This window comes from Cervus canadensis, chromosome 2 (assembly GCF_019320065.1).
Source record: "Cervus canadensis isolate Bull #8, Minnesota chromosome 2, ASM1932006v1, whole genome shotgun sequence".
In the NCBI taxonomy this organism is placed as follows: Eukaryota; Metazoa; Chordata; class Mammalia; order Artiodactyla; family Cervidae; genus Cervus; species Cervus canadensis.
In genome coordinates, this window is record NC_057387.1 from 107,075,490 (window position 1) to 107,098,004 (window position 22,515).

The window sequence follows — 22,515 nt, forward strand, 5'->3', positions numbered from 1 at the left end:
AGACCTGTTCAGGAGTGCTTCCTCAGGGGCTTAGCACTCCCCTTTTAATAGCCTGAGCAGTTAAATTCATTGCTGTTTGAATTTAATAGCACTGAAATGAGGTTAGCTGAGTTGAAACTGATATTGATACTGATGTTAGACCAACTTCACCCTAAAATAAATGGGCCCTCCTATTGAAACAGAATTAATGATTTAAATTGGAGATGGCTCTAAAACATTCTATAAAGGAACATAAGTGCTAGTTATCTATCAATGAATTCCCCCCCCCCCCAAATTATAATGATTAAGAAAGATACCAAGATCAGGTACATTATTCTTTATTAAATAAATTAAATTCTGTATCCCTAAAATGTTTGCTTTGCTTTCTGGCTAAACCATTCCAGTGTATAATCCATATTTGTACCACATTGAACCTGCAAGCAACAAAATCTTTAGTCGGAGTGCAATGTTTTGCCTGTGTACATACGTCATTTCACAAGTTTTAAACTTTAGCCATGGTCCCCAGTGCTCTTTCTTCCATAGTGTACTTTGCTTTCTTTAGAAGAGGCCTGGTCTCTTTCCAGTTCTGCCTTGAAGCCCACTACTGATCATCGTCCCCAGAGATTTCAGGCAGCGTCTGGATATATACTAGCAGATGACTGAGCTCAAGGGTTACAGGACTGTGGGGCATATTCAGACCACATGAGGTCTTTTTCAGAGTCTCATACACTGCAGCCCTTCCCGTCTCTGTCTTCCAACCAGGAACTGCTGTGTTTGCAGAACCGTGTTAACCACTGGAGCAGATTGTGACCCCCTCAGGGGTTAGGATGGGAGAAAAATGGCAAATCTCTGGATATAGACTTTAAACTACTCCATCCTAGCTACCCTGAGTTTTGTTGACAATTGAGGGGGAAAAGAAAATATCAGTACCTGGATGGGATTCCCTTTCACTGTTTTTTTGGTTTTAGGAAATATTTTTAGTGTTAATCAAAGAATCTGTATCTGAATACAGGAATACAAAGTTACTTGTTAGAAAAATTTGCACATAAACAAGCTTCAAAGTCTGTCCCATAATTCCGCTTTTGGAGTTTGGGCACTTGTAAGTTCCAAGTCTCACAGCTGTAGATTTTGTTGGCTGAGTGCCCTTTTGCTCCATCTGAAGTTTTCCATAAACACCATTTCTGGCTGCAAGTCAAACATGCACACAGGTGCCCTTTTACTGCTCTTTCTCCTTAGGAAGTCCACTTAGTTAGACCAGACTAAAACCAATATTGCATTTTAATTTTATATTATTTTTAGAAGAGTCCTATTTAGACTTAATACATTAAGGCAGAAACAACCAAGTGTCTACTGCCATTGGGGAAAGTATTTATATATGTAGTACACTGTATTTTAGCACTTTCTGTATATCTTGAAGATATATGAATATAAAATTACAGTTTTTACAGGTAGTACAGTTTGCTCATAAAACTGTCATGTTTGCCGTATTGAATGCCACTTATATTTTTTTACCTTTTAGGGGTCATAGATACCTTTGAGACTCTGGCAGAAACATTAGACCCTTTTTCCTGAAAAAAGACAGGCATGCCCACGTGCTGTGTTTCCAGTTTTAAGGATTCACTACCCACAAGCTCTCTTGTTGACTGTGGTTAGGAATATTTGGTTCAGGCATCAATTTTTAAGTTATTTAATTATGTGTGCTTTTAATCATCTTGTTTACAAGTTTACAGGTTAATCTGTTAAGATTTTTTTTAAAGTCAGCTAAAACATTTGGTTACTCAGCTTTGTCATATTGCAGATGTTATAGAAGGAGAAAGACTTGAGTGCTGAGAAAGGCCATGTGGGTATCCCTCATTCATTTTAGCCCTGGTCACTGTGGAGCCCTATAATTTTTAGACCTTAAAGGAACTTTAGTAGATACTGTCTTTTGAGTTGCCTGTGAACAACTTTATCATTTAATTGTATCAGTAATACACAAATATGTATTTATTTAACTCATTATAGAGTTGAAGTTCTCTTTGGAACCCCCCACTTCCCACTCATATTTACACAAATATAAATCTGCTGTAATCATTTAGGTTGTAAAGGATTTATTTTCATGTTTTAGAGCAATTCTTTGCATACGGGATAGTTTTGGAAATGTGTATTTTATTAGATGGTACTTAAAGTCATTTTCTCCCCTCAAGATACTTATTTCGAGTAAAATTGTTATATTGTTAATATACAAGTTGATCTTAACATTATTTTAGGGGTACACATTTTGACATGTTTGTCTGCTGGAAGATTAACAAATTTAGTTCCCTTTAGGAATCTTGGCAGTCTCTGGCCCCAAGCTTTTCTGTGCATGGTATCTTTTTTTTCCTTAAGAGGACTTTAGACTTAGATCCTAGAACTTCCTCTTTCTTCTTCAGTTTCTGCAGCATTTCTGGCTGCTTCTGATGGGTTTAATTTGTGAGTAAACCCTGGATTAGGAGTTTGAACATCTGTGTTCTCTTTCTGATTTAGTGACTACTCAGCTGGGTGATGGGCTTCTCTGGTAGCTCAGATGGTAAAGAATCCACCTGCAATGCGGGAGACCTGGGTTCCATCCCTGGGTTGGGAAGATCCCCTGGAGGAGGTCATGGCAACCCACTCTAGTAGTCTTGCCTGAAGAGTCCCATGGACAGAGGAGCCTGGTGGGCTGCAGGCCTTGGGGTCTCAAAGAGTCAGACACGACTGAGTGACTCAGCACAGCACAGCACGGCCGTGTGGCTGAGAGGGTCCCCCTAGGGCATCCGTTTGCCCACAGGGATAATGGAGGTGACCAAGTCTGAGTCAGCCCTTGTGGTAATTGTGAGGATTGTGCGAGCTATTTCAGTACAGTTTGTCAGTCTGTAAGCTGTCAACTCATTTGTTTATGTGTGTATCCCTGGGCAGTGGACAGGAGGGTAAGTGTTGTGTTTTAAGTCTCTTCTTTAGTTTTAATCCTGTGTTTTTAATATTAATATTTGTCCATGGAGAAAGCCCTCATCTTAATATGCTAGAGGTTTGAGTAAACAAACAAACAAAAAATGATAAAGTAGTACTATTTAGTGCTATTTCTGTTCATACAATGAGATCCCATATCACACTGCAAAAGAACAAGCTTATGTTCTCTGTAACTATGTGGGTGAATTTCCTATAATGTTTAGTGAAAGAAGCCAGACGCACTACAGAATGGGAGAAAATATTTGCAAACAGTACAAACAGCTCACACAATCAGCAACAAAAACTAGACAACCTAAGTGAAAAATCGGCAGATCTAAATAGACATTTCTCCTAAGAAGAAATAGAAATGGCTTGTAGGACATGGAAAGATGCTAAATGTCTCTAATTGTTAGAGAAATTCAAATCAAAACCACAACTAGGTACCCCCCTCACTGGATTGGGCTAGTGTTTATGTAAATTCAGGCTGCTGAAAACAGCAAATAATATGAAAAATCTTTGATTTGGAAATTCATATTTGAGCCACATTAGTATACTGTGTTACAACCATTAACGTAGAAAAGCTTCAAAGAGGTAACAGCGCTTAGCTTTGATAATCTTAAGTGATCTGGTGGTCTTACCTACACCTTTTTTTGAGGAGGAGAAAAAGGTATGTCACTATATGAAGTCTGTCATTTGACCTAGTAATTTTGCTCTTTGAAGCTTTTTTCAGAAGAAGTGGTTCAGAAAAGCAAAACACATATCACACAGATATCTGTTCCTAAGTTATCTAGTTCTCAATAAATTAGTTATGAAGTAAGTGTCCAGTGGGGAATTACCTAGCAGTTTGCAACAGCAGCAGGGTAAACCTAGTATATATGCATTCATATTATTATTAAGATAAGTTGGGCATGACCTAGCAACTGAACAACAACAAAGATACATAATCACAGAGAAATATTTGCTGTTTAAATGAAAAGTAGATTTTGAAATAGTGGTTATACTGATTGAAACTACGTTTTAAAAATGTTATGTAAAAGCTAGCTGTAAGTGCGTACAGTTTTATTTCTAAGATTGAGGAATTGGTATTTTTATTTTTAGTATCTTTAATATTTTTTTTTTTTGCAACTTACCATCTGTTAGAAAAAATTATAATGACCAATTTTTGATGAGTTAAGCATTTTGCCATTCAGTTCAGTCACTCAGTCGTGTCCGACTCTTTGCGACCCCATGAACTGCAGCACGCCAGGCCTCCCTGTCTATCACCAACTCCCGAAGTCCACCCAAACCCATGTCCATTGTATCAATGATGCCATCCAACCATCTCATCCTCTGTCCTCCCCTTGTCCTCCTGCCCTCAATCTTTCCCAGCATCAGGGTCTTTTCAAATGAGTCAGCTCTTCGCATCAGGTGGCCAAAGTATTGGAGTTTCAGCTTCCATATCAGTCCTTCCAGTGAACACCCAGGACTGATCTCCTTTAGGATGCACTGGTTGGATCTCCTTGCAGTCCAAGGGACTCTCAAGGGTCTTCTCCAACACCACAGTTCAAAAGCATCAATTCTTTGGCGCTCAGCTTTCTTTATAGTCTCACATCCATACATGACCACTGGAAAAACCATAGCCTTGACTAGACGGACCTTTGTTGACAAAGTAGTGTCTCTGCTTTTTAATATGCTGTCTAGGTTGGTCATAACTTCCCTTCCAAGGAGTAAGTGTCTTTTTAATTTCATGGCTGCAGTCACCATCTGCAGTGATTTTGGAGCCCAGAAAAATAAAGTCAGCCACTGTTTCCCCATCTATTTCCCATGAAGTGATGGGACCGGATGCCATGATCTTAGTTTTCTGAATGTTGAACTTTAAGCCAACTCTTTTCACTCTCCTCTTTCACTTTCATCAAGAGGTTCTTTAGTTCTTCTTCACTTTCTGCCATAAGGGTGGTGTCATCTGCATATCTGAAGTGAAATGAAGTCACTCAGTCGTGTCCGACCCTTTGCAACCCCACGGACTGTATAGCCTACCATGCTCCTCCATCAATGGGATTTTCCAGGCAAGAGTACCGGAAAGGAAAGGGAAGTGGCTCAGTCGTGTCCGACTCTTTGCAACCCCATGGACAGTAGCCTATCACGCTTCTCCAACCATGGGATTTTCCAGGCAAGAGTACTGGAGTGGGTTGGCATTTACTTCTCCAGGGGATTTTCCTGACCCAGGGATCGAACCCGGGTCTCCTGCATTGTAGGCAGACGCTTTACTGTCTGAGCCACCAGGGAACTCCCTGCATATCTGAGGTTATTGATATTTCTCCTGGCAATCTTGATTCCAGTTTGTGCTTCCTCCAGCCCAGCATTTCTCATGATGTACTCTGCATATAAGTTAAATAAGCAGGGTGACAATATACAGCCTTGACGTACTCCTTTTCCTATTTGGAACCAGTCTGTTGTTCCATGTCCAGTTCTAACTGTTGCTTCCTGACCTGCATACAGGTTTCTCAAGAGACAGGTCAGGTGGTCTGGTATTCCCATCTCTCAGAATTTTCCACAGTTTATTGTGATCCACATAGTCAAAGGCTTTGGCATAGTCATTAGTGGGTGTTTTTTTTTGGGGGGGGGGAGGGTGCTTATTTTGGTGCCTTCATTACTTCTCAGAGCCTTAGTGTAAAAGTAGATGGAAATGAGTGTTTTGAGCAGCTCATCCATCAGGTATTTGTATTCCCAATGTGCCTGGCACGTATTACTTGTGACTGAATAATTACATGGGTTAAAAGTTATTTCCTATCACTTACCAATTTATACACATTAGGGATTTCTTTGTTTTAAATTTTTCTTCTGTATATATAGCTGTATTTTTCATCAAGTCATATAAATAGATGTGGGCTTTTTAAAATGTCTTGTCCCTTCTTACTCTGAGCAGGAGAGCTTGGAACGTCTAACCTTTCTATCCCAAGGGCAGATGTGGAATGTACCTATAGTTAAATTCATAAAACTTGGTACTTGCTGTGCAATAAATATTTGTTAAATGAATCAGAAGATTAACATGAGAGTTGTAGTTACGTCATTTAAACAGTGGTGTGTGATTTTGGACAGTTCCCATGGGTTATCTTTTTGACCCTCAACATTCTCAGCTGTAAAATTGGAAAAATAATTTCTAATACTGAGGATTGTTACGAAGATTAAATTGGTTAAATCAGTGTTTTTGTTAACTATGGCCGTGTAATAAGTTACTCTAAAACTTAGTGGCTGAAAATAGCAAGCATTTATTCTCTCAGTTTCTGTGGGCCAGGAAGGAAGCAGCTTAGCTCCGTCTCTTAGCTTAGGTCTGGCCTGGGTCTTCTGTGTGGTTTCAGTCATTTCAGGGCTCGATTGGGGTTGGATCCACTTCCACACCCACTCACAAGGCTGTTGGCAAGCCTTAGTTCTCTGCTATGTGGGCTTCTCACACGGCTGCCTCACAACAGGGCTGCTGGATTCCCTCAGAGAGAGCATCCAAGATGGAAGTTTTTAACTCAGTATCAGAAATGACATGTCAATCAGGTCTACTGGATTCTGTTTGTTAGGAGCAAGTCAGTAAGTCCAGCCCACACTTAAGGTGAGGTAATTACACAAAGATCAGAAGGCAGGGATTGTTGAGAGTTGTCTTAGAGGCTGCCTATAGTAATAAGATTTTGCCCAGCAAATAATTGTACCCTGCCCCCCCCCCCCAATTCCAAGATATTTTATTGTGTAATAGAACAACCCAAACGAACTTTTTGGCCAACCCAGTACTTGATAACAACCTAATAACTGTTTGGGTAAACAGGATAGGGACTCTTAATATGTGTGAAATGGAATATAAAAGGATGAGTAGAATTTCCTCATTTTCAAATATACAATTTTTTTTCACTTTAATCCAGTTTATTGAAAAGAATTGAGATTATCACTGAGAGACTATGTAACTTTTATAAACTGAGGATTCCAGTGTATGTTTTAGATTTTCAACCACATACTTTAATGTGAAATTTTCTATAGTTCGTTATGAATTACATATGTTAGCACATGTGGTATAGTTATAGTGACTAACAAATTTGCATGGTTTAGATTTCTCTTGTCTTTTGAAAGTACCAATTTAGTTTTTTATGTATAACAGTCTCTCTTTTACTGTTAATGTAACTCTTGAGTTGTATCCGGTTAGACATAACTTAGCTTTGGATTTTGTTCAAAAGCAATTTGTTGTCTGCCTGTAATGTCCTGGGTGCCAGAGTAAAGGACAAGTTGTAGCTTATACTTCCTATTTCTGAGTTTACAATCTGTTTGGAATAAAAGAGGTTGAAGTTTACCAATACCCTTTTGGACAGAATCACTGGTAGAAGTTGATATTAAATACATTGATTTACTAAATCAGATAGTTAAAAGAATTGTATGACTTAGAAAAAAAAAAGAGATATGCTGGTAAGGAAGGATTGCCAGGTGAAAACGGGAAGGGCACAAAGCAGCCCGTGTAGCAGTCTGAGGGGAGAGTGGGAGCGTGAATGGGGAGTCTGTATACATGCGTAAGTATAGCCACGGTCAGTTTTTGAAAGGCTTTGTAAGAAACTGTTGATGGTGGTTTTACTCTGGGGGATCTTGTGTAGGGGACGGTTGATTTGCTTTTCACTGCATGACTTTAAAAAAAAAAAAGCACATATTAGTTGTGTTTGAAAAAATAATTGCTCAGTCTTTGAACATTCAGCTTTAAGAAATGTGTCTAATAATATACTCATATATCCACAGTTATTTTATTTATACTGCCTGAACATTGAGAGGGATATATTTGCAGAAAAGCTTGATTTGAGCAATTAAGTCTGTTTTCAAAATCCTCGCTGGCTGAGGCTTATGGTTACTCTATTTCTTTACAGGGAGACCAAATTTTGAGGAAGGCGGACCAGTGTCAGCGGGAAGAAAGCATGAATTTATACGATCAGAGAGTGAAAATTGGCGTATTTTTAGAGAGGAACAGAATGGAGAAGATGAAGATGGAGGCTGGCGACTAGCTGGATCAAGAAGGGATGGAGAAAGGTGGCGGCCCCACAGCCCTGGTAAGAACCCTGTTGAGCAGAAGCACACAGGGACCCAAGGAAGCGAGGATTTTGCAGGAATTCTTAAGAATAAAGTGGAAAACCTAAACTGATAAGGAAAAAAGAGAGGAGTCATATTTATGTTGTCACACTCAGTCTTATTACCACAAAAAAATTTAACATAAAAATTCCCCACACCTGTTCAGTTGATTAGAAAAACTCACTTTTCTTTTTCTGGGGCAGTGTGGTTTAATGGGAAGCACCTGCCCTTAACTGTAAAAATGAGAGAGGATTTCATTTGGTTTTTCTAAGTCTCTGAATCTTTTTTCAGCATGCTTTTTTATGTGGTAATTTTATGCTTACTTAGGAATATGTGCTCTCCCTGAAGTGAGGTTTTTTTCCCCCCCCTGCATAAGAAAGGATTTATTCCTTTTTTGTCTTGAAAATGTGATTTCTTCTTATTTGAAGAATAAACTTTAGACCTAGGTCAGAAGCATAATCGTAAGTTTATCCTTTTGTCTCTCTAACTTTAGAAAAAGAAGAGAGAATAGTCATGATTAGTGGTTTTGTAAGTTCTTCTGTTTGACTCTTACGAAGGTTTCAGACTGTTCTTCCTGACATTAGATATGCTGGTAATTGAAGACACTGGTGCTTTGTGTCAAAGTTCGTTCCCTACCCAAGTGCTGATTCCATGCCTCATGATCAGCAGATGCCCCTGCAGTTTGAATCTTGGGTCATGCAGAACTGAAGCATACAAAGAGTGTGTACATGTCTTTTGAATTTCACATGCATAACATTATTTTATGTACTGACTCTATGCCAAGGAAGCTTACTTTAATACAGGAAGATATAATAATGTAATGCTGGGAAAGATTGAAGGCAGGAGAAGTGGACGACAGAGGATTAGATGGGTTAGATGGCATCACCGACTGGATGGACGTGAGTCTGAGTAAGCTCCAGGAGTTGGTGATGGACAGGGAAGCCTGACATGCTGCAGTCCATGGAGTCGCAAAGAGTCGGACATGACTGAGTGCCTGAACTGAACTGATAATAATGTAAACTGTTTTCATTTACTTAAAAGAATCAAGTTATTAACAAGTCATTGGCCTGAGTAAACATTATAACTGGCCTTTAGGGTCCTTTATGGAGTTGTGGATAGGTGGACACTTAGTGAAGTTAATCATTCAGTTAGTCAGTTAAGTCTCTCAGTCGTGTCCGACTCTTTGCGACCCCATGAATTGTAGCACGCCAGGCCTCCCTGTCCGTCACCAACTCCCGGAGTTTACTCAAACTCATGCCCATCGAGTCGGTGATGCCCGGATAGAGTCATAATCCTTTTACCTCAACTCCTCACTGGCTGCCTCTGGGGAGAGATTTCTGTCATTAGTGGGCATTGTTTGCATCACAGTTATCTAGGCAGTTCTTATCAATCTGTGTCCTGGGCAACCAGATCTTACAGTTCTCTTCAGGGCATTATGGGATTTTGTGCTGAGCTTGCCTGTAAGCAGAGGGGCTTATAGACTATGTTCCCAACAAGCATTCAGTGAAAGAATGGATGGGATCTGGGCTGAGTGGGAAGAAAATTCCAGCTGATCAAAAACAAACAAGGTGAATGTTTTGGAAGATGAACAGTGTTTCTGAGCCCGAACGTCTAACATTCATTCTATTAAAGTGAGTTAAAAGTAAAACATTAGTGTTATATTCTGCCACTTACCACCTCACCCAAGAGCTTAGATTTTGGATATATATTGTCTCTTTTTTTGTCCCCCTATCTTTTGTAAATCTTTCTTTCCAGTGAAATTTGACTTTCACATCAGTTTTGTCATCAGCTTGGCAATTTTCCAGTTTTTTTAATCCATTTATTTTAAAAAGACAGTTTGTGGGACATAAAGATACATGGGGGCTGAACAGTGTAAATATGCATTTAAAAAATCTACTTTTTAAACCCAGCATATTAAAAGCAAGTCTGATTATATCAGTTGTTATTAGTTACTATCTTAACATTTTAGTTAATCTTTTATTAGATTTGATTAAAATTTTAAATACAGTGATCTTGACTTAAGGAAATAGTATCATAATTTAGTTCAGATTTAAGGTCTATAATGCAGTGGTCAGTCTTAATAAGCTATAGATGTGCCTTATCTGGTACATTTAGTTCCATGAATAAAATTTTATTAACTATTTAAGACAACAAAACAATTATAGGGTGTAGTTTTATTAAAGTACATCTCACAACTGGGTACATATGGAGTTGGGAGCATTAAGGACAGCAGAGCACCCGCTCTGGGAGGTGAACTTAGGAAACTTAGAGGGAAACATGAGCCACATGCCTAGAAGGATAGATTCCTATCACAGTGCATACTTAGAAATGAGAGCAGCAGACAGAGCAGTCTGGAATTCAGCTTTTGATCATGAATACTTCTTTGGGATAATGGCTCTAGGTTTACATTTAGACAATCTCGTTATAAAACTCCTTCATTTTCATAGGAGGCAATAAATTGTGTTTTGTTGTAAGTAAAGTGTGGGGAAAGGGAGAATAAAGTTTTCTTCCCTTTTTGTAAGTGACTTATGAGACTTGCCTGGTGGCTCAGACAGTGAAAAAAACAATCTGCCTGCAGTGCAGAAGACCTGGGTTCAATTCCCTGGGTGCAGAAAATCCCCTGGAGAAGGAAATGGCAACCCAGTCCAGTATTCTTGCCTAGAGAATTCCATGAAACAGAGGGGCCTGGTGGGCTACAGTCCATGGGGTCACAAAGAGTCAGACATGCCTCAGTGAGTCAGCCTTTCACTTTAAGAGGCTTATAAGATGCTACATGTATTTGATGTTTTAACAATTTTGCCCTTTGGTTTTCAGTTTGATTTTTAGATCACAGGTTTTAGCAAATTGGGCCTCAAGAGTACAGTAACATTTAACTTTGACCTCTTTTTTTTTTTTTTCCCCCTGCATATCTCCCTCGGAGAGAGCAGTCAAGGATATAAAATCATAATAGGATAAAACTTGCATCTCTTTTTAAGACTCTTAGATTCAGATTTGTCAGTATTAACAAGAGGACTCCCCCCACCTGTTTTTTGTTTTGTTTTGTTTTTTTACTTAGATCTTTTCTTCTTGGGCAGTTGTTTTCTGTTGGAAAGTAGATGTTCTAAGTAATATGCAAGGGTGGATTTAGGAATGTCCCTGGGGGTATTCCACGGAAATTAAAACTCCCTAGAGAGAGTTAAGAGAAAAGGGAAAGGAAAGCAAGCCTATTACTGTGGAAAAAGCAGTAGAGGATGCAGGATTGGATTCCAGTTCCTTTGTTATGCACATTACTTCTGCTGTCAGAGGTTTTGTTTCATAAACTATATAATTGGGATAGTGGGCCAGATATGACCTGTCAGTGCTATAATTTCATGACTGTTTTGGGAAGTGGGGAGGAATCGGTATTACCAATGGGATCCTGACACTAGTAGGTGGAGATGATGAGTCTGGTATTAAGAATTGACACAATAGCATCATGTCGTGGATATTGTTATATTATCAAGGGGGCTGGTCTTATCCATAAAGAATGATATTTTCATCAGAAGAAAGAAAATGCTTTAAGACTTGCCAACGGGAGGGCATGGACTCAGGATGGAAGGATATCCAGTGCCTCAGTCTAGTCTAGGAGTGGGCCACATGAGTGACTGATCATCATTTCAGTCAGACATTCAGTTCTAGAGATTATTAAAAGTAGATACTTTGAAGAACTGTCCTTTAAAAGTGGTTTCTTTTAAGTTTATCTTTTTTTTTTTCAATTTTTTAAGTTTATCTTTAAAAACTTAAGAGTATGTTGTGATAGTAGTTTATGACGATAACTACTGTTGTCACTTACTGACGGTGCATAGAATATAATTGTGAACTTTGAGCTTCGTTTGCTTCATTTCCTACTTTTTTCTTTACAGGTTGATACATTTGCATTAGCTGTCAGTTGTAATTTTCTCCTTTGTTTCCTGTCCATGGTTTTCTCTTTCGAATACTGTCACAAAACTTCTCTAAGGTTTGTGTCCTCCTCCTCATCCCAGATGGCCCTCGTTCTGCAGGCTGGCGGGAACACATGGAACGACGGCGAAGATTTGAGTTTGATTTTCGAGACCGGGATGATGAACGGGGTTACCGAAGGGTGCGCTCCGGCAGTGGAAGCATAGATGATGACAGGGATAGCTTGCCTGAATGGTGCTTGGAGGACGCGGAAGAGGAAATGGGCACATTTGACTCATCTGGAGCGTTCCTCTCTCTGAAGGTAAGAAATTTATTTTAAATGTTATCACAGGTACTGACCTTCTTCCAAATCCAAATATGCTGTTCATCTTTGGCTTTATTTTCTCCCCACAGAAAGTACAGAAAGAGCCTATTCCAGAAGAGCAGGAGATGGACTTCCGGCCTGTAGAGGAAGGGGAGGAGTGCTCTGACTCTGAGGGCAGCCATAATGAAGAAGCCAAAGAACCCGATAAGACAAATAAGAAGGAGGCAGAGAAGCCAGACAGAGTAGGAGTTGGTAAGGCTCATTTTGCCCTTTATTTTTAATCAAACTAAGTTTCCTAAGTTGTTAATTTAAGATTGCTTCCTATTGCAGAAGCTAGTGAGGAAACACCCCAGACCTCCTCTTCATCTGCTAGACCAGGTTCTCCTTCAGACCAACCTCAGGAAGCACCACAGTTTGAGAGGAAAGAGGAATCCAAAACTGAGCAAATGGAAAAAGCTGAAGAAGAGAGTCGGACAGATAATAGTCTATCAACCAAAGTATCCAGCAGGGGGGATGGTATGTATTTATGAGAGTCAGCAAGCCAGACTTGGATTTTGCTGGGACCAGTGATTAAATGATATGATAGGCTTCATTTATGCCTCCTTGAGCTGCTTCTAGTGGTGAATTATTGGAATAGGTTATTTTACCTGTGTGTGCGCATGCTCAGTCACTTCAGTTGTGTCCAAGTCTGTGGTACCCTATGGACTATAGCCTGCCAGGCTCCTTTGTCCATGGGATTCTCCAGGTAAGAATACTGCAGTGGGTTGTCATGCCGTACTCCCGGGGATCTTCCTGACCCAGGAATCAAATGGGACTCTCCTGCATCTCCTGCTTTGCAGGCAGATTCTTTACCACTGAGTCACAGGGGAAGCCCATTTTATCAGTCCGCCTACTCAAACACTGCTTCCCCTGTGTATCTATCCCAGAATTCATCAAAACAGAATTAGAAGCAGCAAGGTAACTATCACTTCCTAGGGGTACAGCCACCCTGGTATCAGTCAAGCAAACTGGATTTGGGATCCTCTGCAGTAGTTTGATTTCCATATCAGATTCCATTTATGTAATGGCTGTGTATGTGTCCAGATGACAGACCATAATGCCATTGTTTCAAAGAGGCCAATATAACTCTGAGGAAGACCCATCACCTTTACTAGAGAATAAGCTTAAAGTTATATCTCCTTTTCCAGTGTTACTGTATTGATTTTACATACACCTTAACAGGCAGTATTAATGTTCATTTCCATGTTTCTTCTTGTATGTACTAAAAAATGGCAGTGTTACGCCTGATATTGAAAGGTAAATTGATTTATTCACAATGAAAATTAGAGCTTCCCTGATAGCTCAGTTGGTAAAGAATCTGCTTGCAAGGCAGGAGACCCTGATTCAATTCCTGGGTTGGGAAGATCCCCTGGAGAAGGGATAGGCTACCCACTCTAGTATTCTTGGGCTTCCCTTGTGGCTCAGCTGGTAAAGAAACCGCCTGCAGTGAGGGAGACCTGGGTTTGATCCCTGGTTTGGGAAGATCCCCTGGAGAAGGGAAAGGCTACTCTCTCCAGTATTCTCGCCTGGAGAATTCCATGGACTGTGGTTGCAAAGGGTCAGACACGACTGAGCACCTTTGACTCTCACCATGAAAATTCACACCTGTTGCCTTGGCCTGTGAGAGCCTTGCGTGGTCTGGCGCCTGCGCTGCCTCTGCAGTTTCAGCACTAAGCTCTCTGCACTTTGCACTCCGCTCGTCTGCTTCACAGCCTGCTAGGTCCCGGAATGGGCCTTGTTCTCTTGCCTTTGTGCCTCAGCATACGCTGTTCTCTGGGCTGAAACTCGGCCACCCCAAGGTCCCAAGCTAGGTTAGGTGTCTTCTCCTTAAACAGCCAGCACTGTTTCTAAAAAACAGCATTATGAAGAACTGTTCTTTTTCTTGCCCAGTAAATACTGTTTTGAGAGCTTGAACCAAGAATTTTTTCCTTCATTTTTTTTTTTGTTTGTAACAAAGCTAGATGAATGAATTCAGCAAGTATTTGAATCTCAACTGTATATATCAGGTACCATGAGACTTGTACATTTTGAGACCTCTTTCATTTGTAGTAGTAATTTTTCAGCTATGCTGTGCCCTCAGATTATTTGTAGTTCATACTTTTAAATGTCCACATCTACGGCCTTATTCTAGGAGGTTTTAGGGTAGGGTCTAGACACGTATCTTTTGGAAAAGCTGCTTAAATGTGCATTGGACTTAACTCTGGACTTAACAATTTATAGGGGAAATAAAGCATGTGCATATCAGTAACCTAGGACAAAAAAAATGATACGAATTCATGATTGGCACACTCCTGGAATGATCAGGAAGCAAGTGCCTTTGAACTTGTCTTAAAATAATAAGTAGAATTTGGAGTTAGGTATAGCAGGATGAATTAGGAGAGGGCATTGCAGTAGTAGGTTGCAGTGAAAGCTACAGCGAGGAAATGGGGCTGATCCAAGCATGGGCAGGAAATCAGTTTCTGTTTTTATTTAGATGAAGTATGAGATGTGGAAAGGAGGCTGGTGGGAAACGGTTGGATCATATATTTGAAAGCTGTGTGTGAAGAGTAGATTGTGTTGACAGATGGGCTGCTTTGTGACCCGTTGGTGTCCTGAGCAGTGCACTTGTGAAGGGAAGTAGTGGCAGATGAGATTTCAAAGTAAAAGCTGACAGGACATAGTTACTGCTTGTTGTTTATTAGGGGAAGGAAAAGTCAAAGATGAATTCGGTGTGTGAGAGGTTAGGGTATCCTTAATAGAGAAAGAGTGGAAGTTTTGAGGAGCACATTTGGGAGGGGGGAGAACAAATTCAGGTTATGAACAAGGAGGTGTTGGTGAGAAATTAGATAGAGATAGCCAGAGAGCAGTTGAGAGTGAGGGGGCTGTAGCTCATTGGGAAGAGTTCTGGGCCACAGAGAGAATGAACATTTAAAAGATTACATACACTGTTAGGAGTGAGAAGAAGTGGACTGAGAACAGAACCTGGGTAATCCCTACTTTTAGAGGGTAGATAGAGGAGCCAGAGAAAAACCTTGGCAAGGCAAGAAGAAGAGTGCAGGAAAAGGAAGGAAGGAGAATGTTCCAGCTTAGAATTGGGAAGATAATGTCGAACCTAAGGTTAAGTGATGGGGACTAGGAACAACCATTGTGTTTGAGCACTTTGGGTGAATGCTTATCTTTGGGAGAGAAGCTTTACTGGGGTTGTTGGAAGTAGAAGTTACCTTATAACTGGTATGGGTGGTGATAAAGTAGAGAAAGTTGTATAGAGGTCACACTGTCCTTTTAAGAAGTCTGGCAAAGGGTGGAGAGGAATGGGAATTTGGAGAAGCTTGCTGTAATTGAACAAACAAGATTTCAAAGGGGAAGCTACAGTTGTATCTAATTACTTCCATCCCCCTTTCCTCCTCAAGAGCCTGAATACTGAGGTTAGAAATAGGAACCAAGACAGAACCTCTTTTGTAGTCTTTACTCTTACTGTGAAGAACCTCCTGCTCTGTACAGGTAGACCCAATGAACTTGTTGCTACCCTGCAGAATGTATTGTATTGAACTATGTTAATTATAAGTTGAAATAGGTAATTATTCAAAGTAATTGCAGATGTTTTTAATAAAGGTTTTTATGCTGAGGTGAAGGTTTTTATGCTTCCCTTGGAGCTCAGCTGGTAAAGAACCCGCCTGCAATGTGGGAGACCTGGTTTCCATCCCTAGGTTGGGAAGATCCCCTGGAGAAGGGAAAGGCTACCCACTCCAATATTCTGGCCTGGAGAATTCAGGGACTGTGTAGTCCCTAGGGTCATTAAGAATTGGACACGACTGGGCGACTTTCACTTTCACATGCTGAGATATGGTGTATTTGAGGAGATTTGCAGTGCTTTTTACTGTCTTTACAACTCAGAGACATGATGTGAAGAAGGGATTGGACTAATTCTGTTTGTTTTCAAGAGGTAGACCTATAATTATTGGGTAGATACTCTCGTGACACAGTATGGCACTGTAGAAGCCCTTTCTGGATACCTTTCAATCTTATTTGTTGTCACCCTATGGAGGTACTTCGTCATTCTGGGGAGGAATACACACTTCTACGTAAGAAGTAGCAGCAGTGTTCATGACATGGTTCATAAATCTGTTGAGCCCAGTTAGCAAGCTGCTCAACTTGGTGATAGTTATTCTTTCTAAGAGTCTATTTTAGAGGATTTTCCTCTGTCTACATTTTTTTTTTCTCTCTAGAAATGGTTCCTGATGTCCAGCAGCCCCTGTCACAGATCCCTTCAGATACAGCCTCTCCTCTTCTCATCCTCCCACCTCCTGTTCCCAATCCTAGTCCTGTCCTCCGGCCAGTTGAAACGCCAGTTGTAGGTGCTCCTGGAATGGGTAGTGTTTCCACAGAGCCAGATGATGAAGAGGGTCTCAAACACTTGGAGCAGGTACAAATCAACATATTTCTTTTTTCTTGCCTCTCGAACTGCCATAAAAATTGAAAAGCATTAAATGAATATTCAGAAATGGAACTTTTGTGCACTAGATTTTGTGTACTAGAAAAGTTGTTTTTATGTCTAGTATTTATTTGTATGAGTAATTGTCTTTCAAATCATTTCATGCTTTTAAGTTTCTGCTATGTAGTAGTCATTAAGTCCGATTATTTTTTGCTCTTCTGAGGTTGCCCTGAGCTGTTTTCTTTTTTCTTTTGGAAATTAATGGAATGCCAGAAATGGCAAATACAAGCAGCTGTGGAGAGGCACTGTGTCTTCTATATTTTTCACCTAAAGTGTAACAGGGAAAACAGAAATACCATCATATTCATGTCTCTAGAGTTCCCTAACATTTTTATATACTGTTGCTTGTATGTAAGGTAAATGATAGCTTGCTTTCTACAGAGGAAATTCTTTTTCCTTCAGGGTACAGTTGTTGGTGGCAAGGAAGTATTGCAGAAAGGAATAAAAACTTGTAAAATATTTTATTTGTAATTGTATTATAATTGAGCTTTTTGATCTATTAACATGTTTTTACAGATTTAGTTTATATAATATAGGGCTATTTGTTTAAATGGCACTCTTTTTTTTTCCCCCATTTATTTTTATTAGTTGGAGGCTAATTACTTTACAATATTGTATTGATAAGATGCTTGGACTTTAATCTGTTCCAGTTCTAGTCTCATTTGAGTTTGCTTGATAATTTTGAAACCTTAAGCAAGACTTGATAGCCCTGAACCTGCCTTAGTTCACAGAGTTTCCCCCTTTGTGAAATGAGGATAGTACCTATTTCATGGCATTATTGGATGAATTAAATTGTTGCCTGCTGTGTCCTTTGCAGAGTGCCTCTCACAGATCATGTAGTCCAAAAGAGACGGACAGTTATGTGTACAAGTATTAATTTAGGATCATTTGTTTCCACAATTCATTATTTAATTTTTTCTTTTAGCAAGCTGAGAAAATGGTGGCTTATCTCCAAGACAGTGCACTAGATGATGAGAGACTGGCATCAAAACTGCAAGAACACAGAGCTAAGGGAGTCTCAATTCCATTGATGCACGAAGCAATGCAGAAGTGGTATTACAAAGATCCTCAGGGAGAAATTCAAGGTAGGTTGTTCCATTCTGCTCTAAGTAGAGAAGTATGCCATTACCTCCAGATTCTCTAAGATGGTGATTCAGTCATTCAGTCACTCAGTCATGTCTGACTCTTTGCAACCCTGTGGACTGCAGCATGCCAGGCTTCCCTGTCCATCACCAACTCCCAGAGCTTGCTCATACTCATGTCCATTGAGTTGGTGATGCCATCCCACCATTTTATCCTCTGTCATCCCCTTCTCCTCCCGGCTTCAGTCTTTCTCAGCATCAGTCCTTCCAGTGAATATTCAGGACTGATTTCCTTTAGGATGGACTGGTTGGATCTCCTTGCAGTCCAGGGGACTCTCAAGGGTCTTCAGTACCACAGAACAAAAGCATGGTGATTATTTAATGTTAATTTGTGTAATAGTAGAACAAAAGTCAGTGCTACAGGCTTTCTTCTTTTGTATAGACGTCTGGTTAATAGGTTCCCTCCATAGTACTTTATATTTCAATGATGGGAAGGAGTCTAGTGAAAATAATTTGAATACAAGGCAGATTGTGATTACTAATATGATGGGGGGAGTAGTCAGTATGCTTAAGACCCCCTCATTTCTGGCATGCTGGCTATTGACTGGGCAGTTGAATTTCATACATTCACTGTGTTTTAGTCACCTTGTAAAAAAAGATGATGGCAATCATCTTGGAAAAGCTTGTTTGAATGTTTCACTGAAGTGGAGTTGATATCCTAAATGACAAAAGAAATATTTAAAATATTTGAGAAGAGTACCATATTTTAAACTAATTGCTTAAAGTATGTGTATGGTATGTAAGTTAGATTAGAATGGGGAGAGAATGTTGTGAAGAACATCTGTTGATTTTTCATTTCTGCATTTTGGAATTTTTGCTTGTAACCTGAATTTCGTTGTTGACCGTTAACTTTCTTTAACATCGTAATTCCTTTTCTATCCTCAGTCCCCCTCCCCTGCTTTATTCTTCCTTATAGTATCTATCACTACATGGCACTGTGTATATTTTTTGATTATCTGAATTTACATGCCTGTAGAATGTTTTAATTAAAACATGTACAGGTGTGTATTTTAATTATATTTATTTTGAGGTAATTATAGCTTCACAAACAGTTGTGAGAAATAATACAGAGATTCCATGCACCTTTTACACAGTTTACCCCAGTGGTAACCTCTTGAAAAACTAACAATATCACATCCAGGATATTGACACTGATACAGTCAAGATTCAGAGCAGACTCTGAACAGTCTTGAACAGGACAAAAGTTTTAAATTTTGATGAAGTACAGTTGATTATGAATACCTTTTTTCTTTTATGGATTGTGCTTTGGTTTAATTAAGAACTCTTTGCTGAACACATCTCAAGGTTTTATCCCTTTCCCCCTCCTCCCTCTACATTATAGCTTTATGTACTTAAGTTGGTATTCCATTTTGAGTTAATTTTTATATAAGGTATGTGACTTACGTCAAGATTTTAATGTTTTTTCCCTATGAATATCCAGTTGTACTGGTACCTTTTCCTCTGTCTTTTTTCTATCTGACTTTTCCTCCCTGAATTGTTTTGTACTTTCTTCAAGATTTCGTTGAACATATTTATTTGTGTTGATTTATTCTGGGTTCTTTTTTCTTTTCTCTTGGCCATGCTGCGTGGGTTATGAGGTCTTAGTTTCCCAACCAGGGATTGAACCTCTGCCCCTGCAGTAGTGGCACAGAGCCCTAACCACTGGACTCCCTGAAATTCCCTGGTTTCTTTATTTGATCTTTGTGCTTGTCCCTCCAGCCAATACTGTGTGGTCTTGATTATCAGAGGTATAAAGTGAGTCCTGAAATTGGGTGTGCTGGTTCCTCCTGGCTTCTTTCTCCTGGTTTGCTTCTCCATATAAGTTTCTGAATAACCCTATTTATACACACCAGGAGTCTTGTTGAGATTTACTAGTGCATGTGTGTGCTGAGTTGCTTCAGCCGTGTCCAAGTCTTCTCGACCCTGTGGACTGTAACCTGCCAGGTTCCTCTGTCCATGGGGTTCTCCAGGCGAGGATGCTGGAGTGGGTTGCCATATAGGGATTACGTTAAACTTCTATCATTTTGAAGAGAACTGACATCTTTACCATGGTGAGTCTTCCAATCCATGAATGTGGTATGTCTGTCAGTTTTTTTAGATCTTTAATTTCTTTCCTCAGCACTGTGTAATTTTCAGTATAGATTCTGTACATATTTTATTAAATTTTTACCTAAGTATATGATTTTTTGAGCAGTTGTAAATCTTGCCGTATTTCAGTGTGTTTATTGCTACTATGTAGAATTGAATTTTAGATGTTTGTGTACCTTACTGAGCTCTTTTATTAGTGCTAGGAGTTGTTTTGTTAGATTGCATAGATTTTCTATGTAGACTATTGTCATCTGCAAATAGGGATGGTTTTCTTTTTTTCATTTCCAATCTGTAAGCCTCTTTCCTTTTGTTGCTTTACTGTATATTCCAAACTGTTAGGTAAGAGGGGTGAGAGCAGACATACTTGCTTTGTTTATCCTACTTTTCTGCCTTAGGGGGAACTTTAAATAATAATAAAGTGGTCATGTTAACTGTTGAGTTTTTTAGGTGCTGTTTATCTGGTTAAGGAAGTACCCTTTATTTTGAGAGCTTTTTATCATGATTGGATATTGGGTTTTGCCAAATGCTTTTTCAGCATCCCTTGATAACAATCATGTGATTTTTCTTTTACCCAGTTAAATATGGTAGATTACATTGACTGGTTTTTGCATATTGAATTAGGTTTTCATCCTTGGAATAAACTATTTGGTCATGGTATGTAATTCATTTTATATATTGCTGAATCTTAGTGACAAATTGTTTGGGATTTTTGTATCTCTATTCCTAAAGAATATTTTGTAGTTTTGGTTTTTTTTTTTGTACTCTTATTGTCTGGTTTTGGTATCAGGATAATACTAGCTTCATAAAATGAACTGGCAATTACTTCCTCCCCTTCTGTTTTATGGAAAACATTGTTTAGAGTTGGTGTTAGTTCTTGGTGTGTGTGTGGTTTTTGCTTTAGTAGTTTGTACTTCTTAACCTCCTACTCTTGTTTGTTCCTTCCCACCTTCCTTCCCACTACTAACGACTAATTTGTTCTTTGTGTCTATGAGTCTGTTTCTTTTTGGCTGTTTTTACTAATTAGTTATATTTTTTAGATTCTACATATAAGTGATATCATATAGTATTTGTTTGTCTTTGATTTTACCAGTCCATCTATGTTTTTGCAAATAGCAAAATTTCATTCTTTTTTTTAATGAGTGAGTAACATGCCATTGTGGACTTCCCAGGTGGTGCTGTTGGCAAAGAACCCACCTGTCAATGCAGGTAGATGCAAGAGACATGGGTTCAGTCCCTGGGTCGGGAAGATCCCCTGGAGGAGGGCATGGCAACCCACTTCAGTTTTCTTGCCTGGAGAATCCCGTGGACAGAGGAGCCTGGCAAGCCACAGTCCATTGGGTTGCACAGAGTTGAGCATGACTAAAGCAAGTTAGCACACAGCACACAGCAGAGCATGCCTTTGTATATGTATATACCACATCCTCCTCATACATTGATCTGTTGACAGACTCTTAGGTAGCTTCCATATCTTGGCAATTGTAAATTATGCTGCTGTAAACATTGGAATGCATATATTTTTTTGAATTAGTGTTTTTGTTTTATTTCAGATATGTATACCCAGGAATGGAATTGCTGGGTTGTATGGTAGTTCTGTTCTTAGGTTTTTTGTTTTTTGTTTTTTGTTTTTTTTTGAGAAAAATCCATATGTTTGCCACAGGGTGTTAATTGTTTAAATGTTTGGTAAAATTTTCCATTTGGAATATAAAAACTACAAATTCAAAAATCTTGATAGTTACAGGACAGTTTATTAAGTTATCTATTTGATGCGAATGAGTGAACTGTGATAGTTTATGTGAGTTCTGTTACGTGTTTAATATGTGTAGGTTCTGTGCTGATCTCCAGTTTCATTCTTGAAGTTGGTAACTGTAACTTGTTCATTTCTTTTTTAATCTCTGTCAGTCTTGCTAAAGGCTTCTAGTCAGCCTCTTGCCTTGTCTCTACCTTACAGAGTCTTTTTTGTTTGTTTTATATCTAATGTCCAGGGTTTTTAGTTGCATCTGGCAGGAGCAGGGGAAAGTACATCTACTCCACCTTTCCAGATGTGGAAATTCCAGGGCTTTTGTTTGTTTGTTTACTGCTGTAGATTCCTGCCTGGACCTGTATGATTGGTATTCAGTAAATATTTCCTGAGTTTGAAATTCAGTGCCTGGGTGCACTTCTCAAAAACGACAGTATGATCTTAGTTCATGTCCAAGGCAAACCGTTCAACATCACAGTAATCTGAATCTGTGCCCCAAACCCTGATACAGAAGAAGCTAAAATTGACCGGTTCTACAAAGACCTACAGGACCTTCTAGAACTAACAGCAAAAAAACAGATGTCCTTTTCATCACAGGGTATTGGAATGCAAAAGCAAGTCAAGAGATACCTAGAGTAACAGGCAAATTTGGCCTTGGAGTGCAAAATGAAGTGGGGCAAAGGCTAACAGAGTTTTGTCAAGAGAACACACCGGTTATAGCAAACACCCTTTTCCAACAACACAAAGAGACAACTCTGCACATGGACATTGTCAGATGGTCAATACCAAAATCAGATTGATTATATTCTTTGCAGCCAAAGGTGGA

General features: G+C 39.4%; 1 protein-coding gene across 8 annotated transcripts in view; it reads left to right on the forward strand.

The window, feature by feature from the left end:
• The window catches only part of GIGYF2 (GRB10 interacting GYF protein 2), a 127,870-nt gene that overhangs the window by 67,506 nt on the left and 37,849 nt on the right, over positions 1–22,515 (forward strand). For 7 of the 8 annotated variants that reach the window (XM_043462008.1, XM_043462000.1, XM_043462006.1 and 4 more), the window contains 6 exons: positions 7,791–7,970; positions 11,991–12,208; positions 12,301–12,463; positions 12,542–12,727; positions 16,456–16,652; positions 17,647–17,806. In XM_043462008.1, the coding sequence (XP_043317943.1) occupies positions 7,791–7,970; positions 11,991–12,208; positions 12,301–12,463; positions 12,542–12,727; positions 16,456–16,652; positions 17,647–17,806 (1,104 nt within the window). The remainder of the gene's footprint in view (positions 1–7,790; positions 7,971–11,990; positions 12,209–12,300; positions 12,464–12,541; positions 12,728–16,455; positions 16,653–17,646; positions 17,807–22,515) is intronic. The other variant, XM_043462005.1, reaches the window with a different exon arrangement.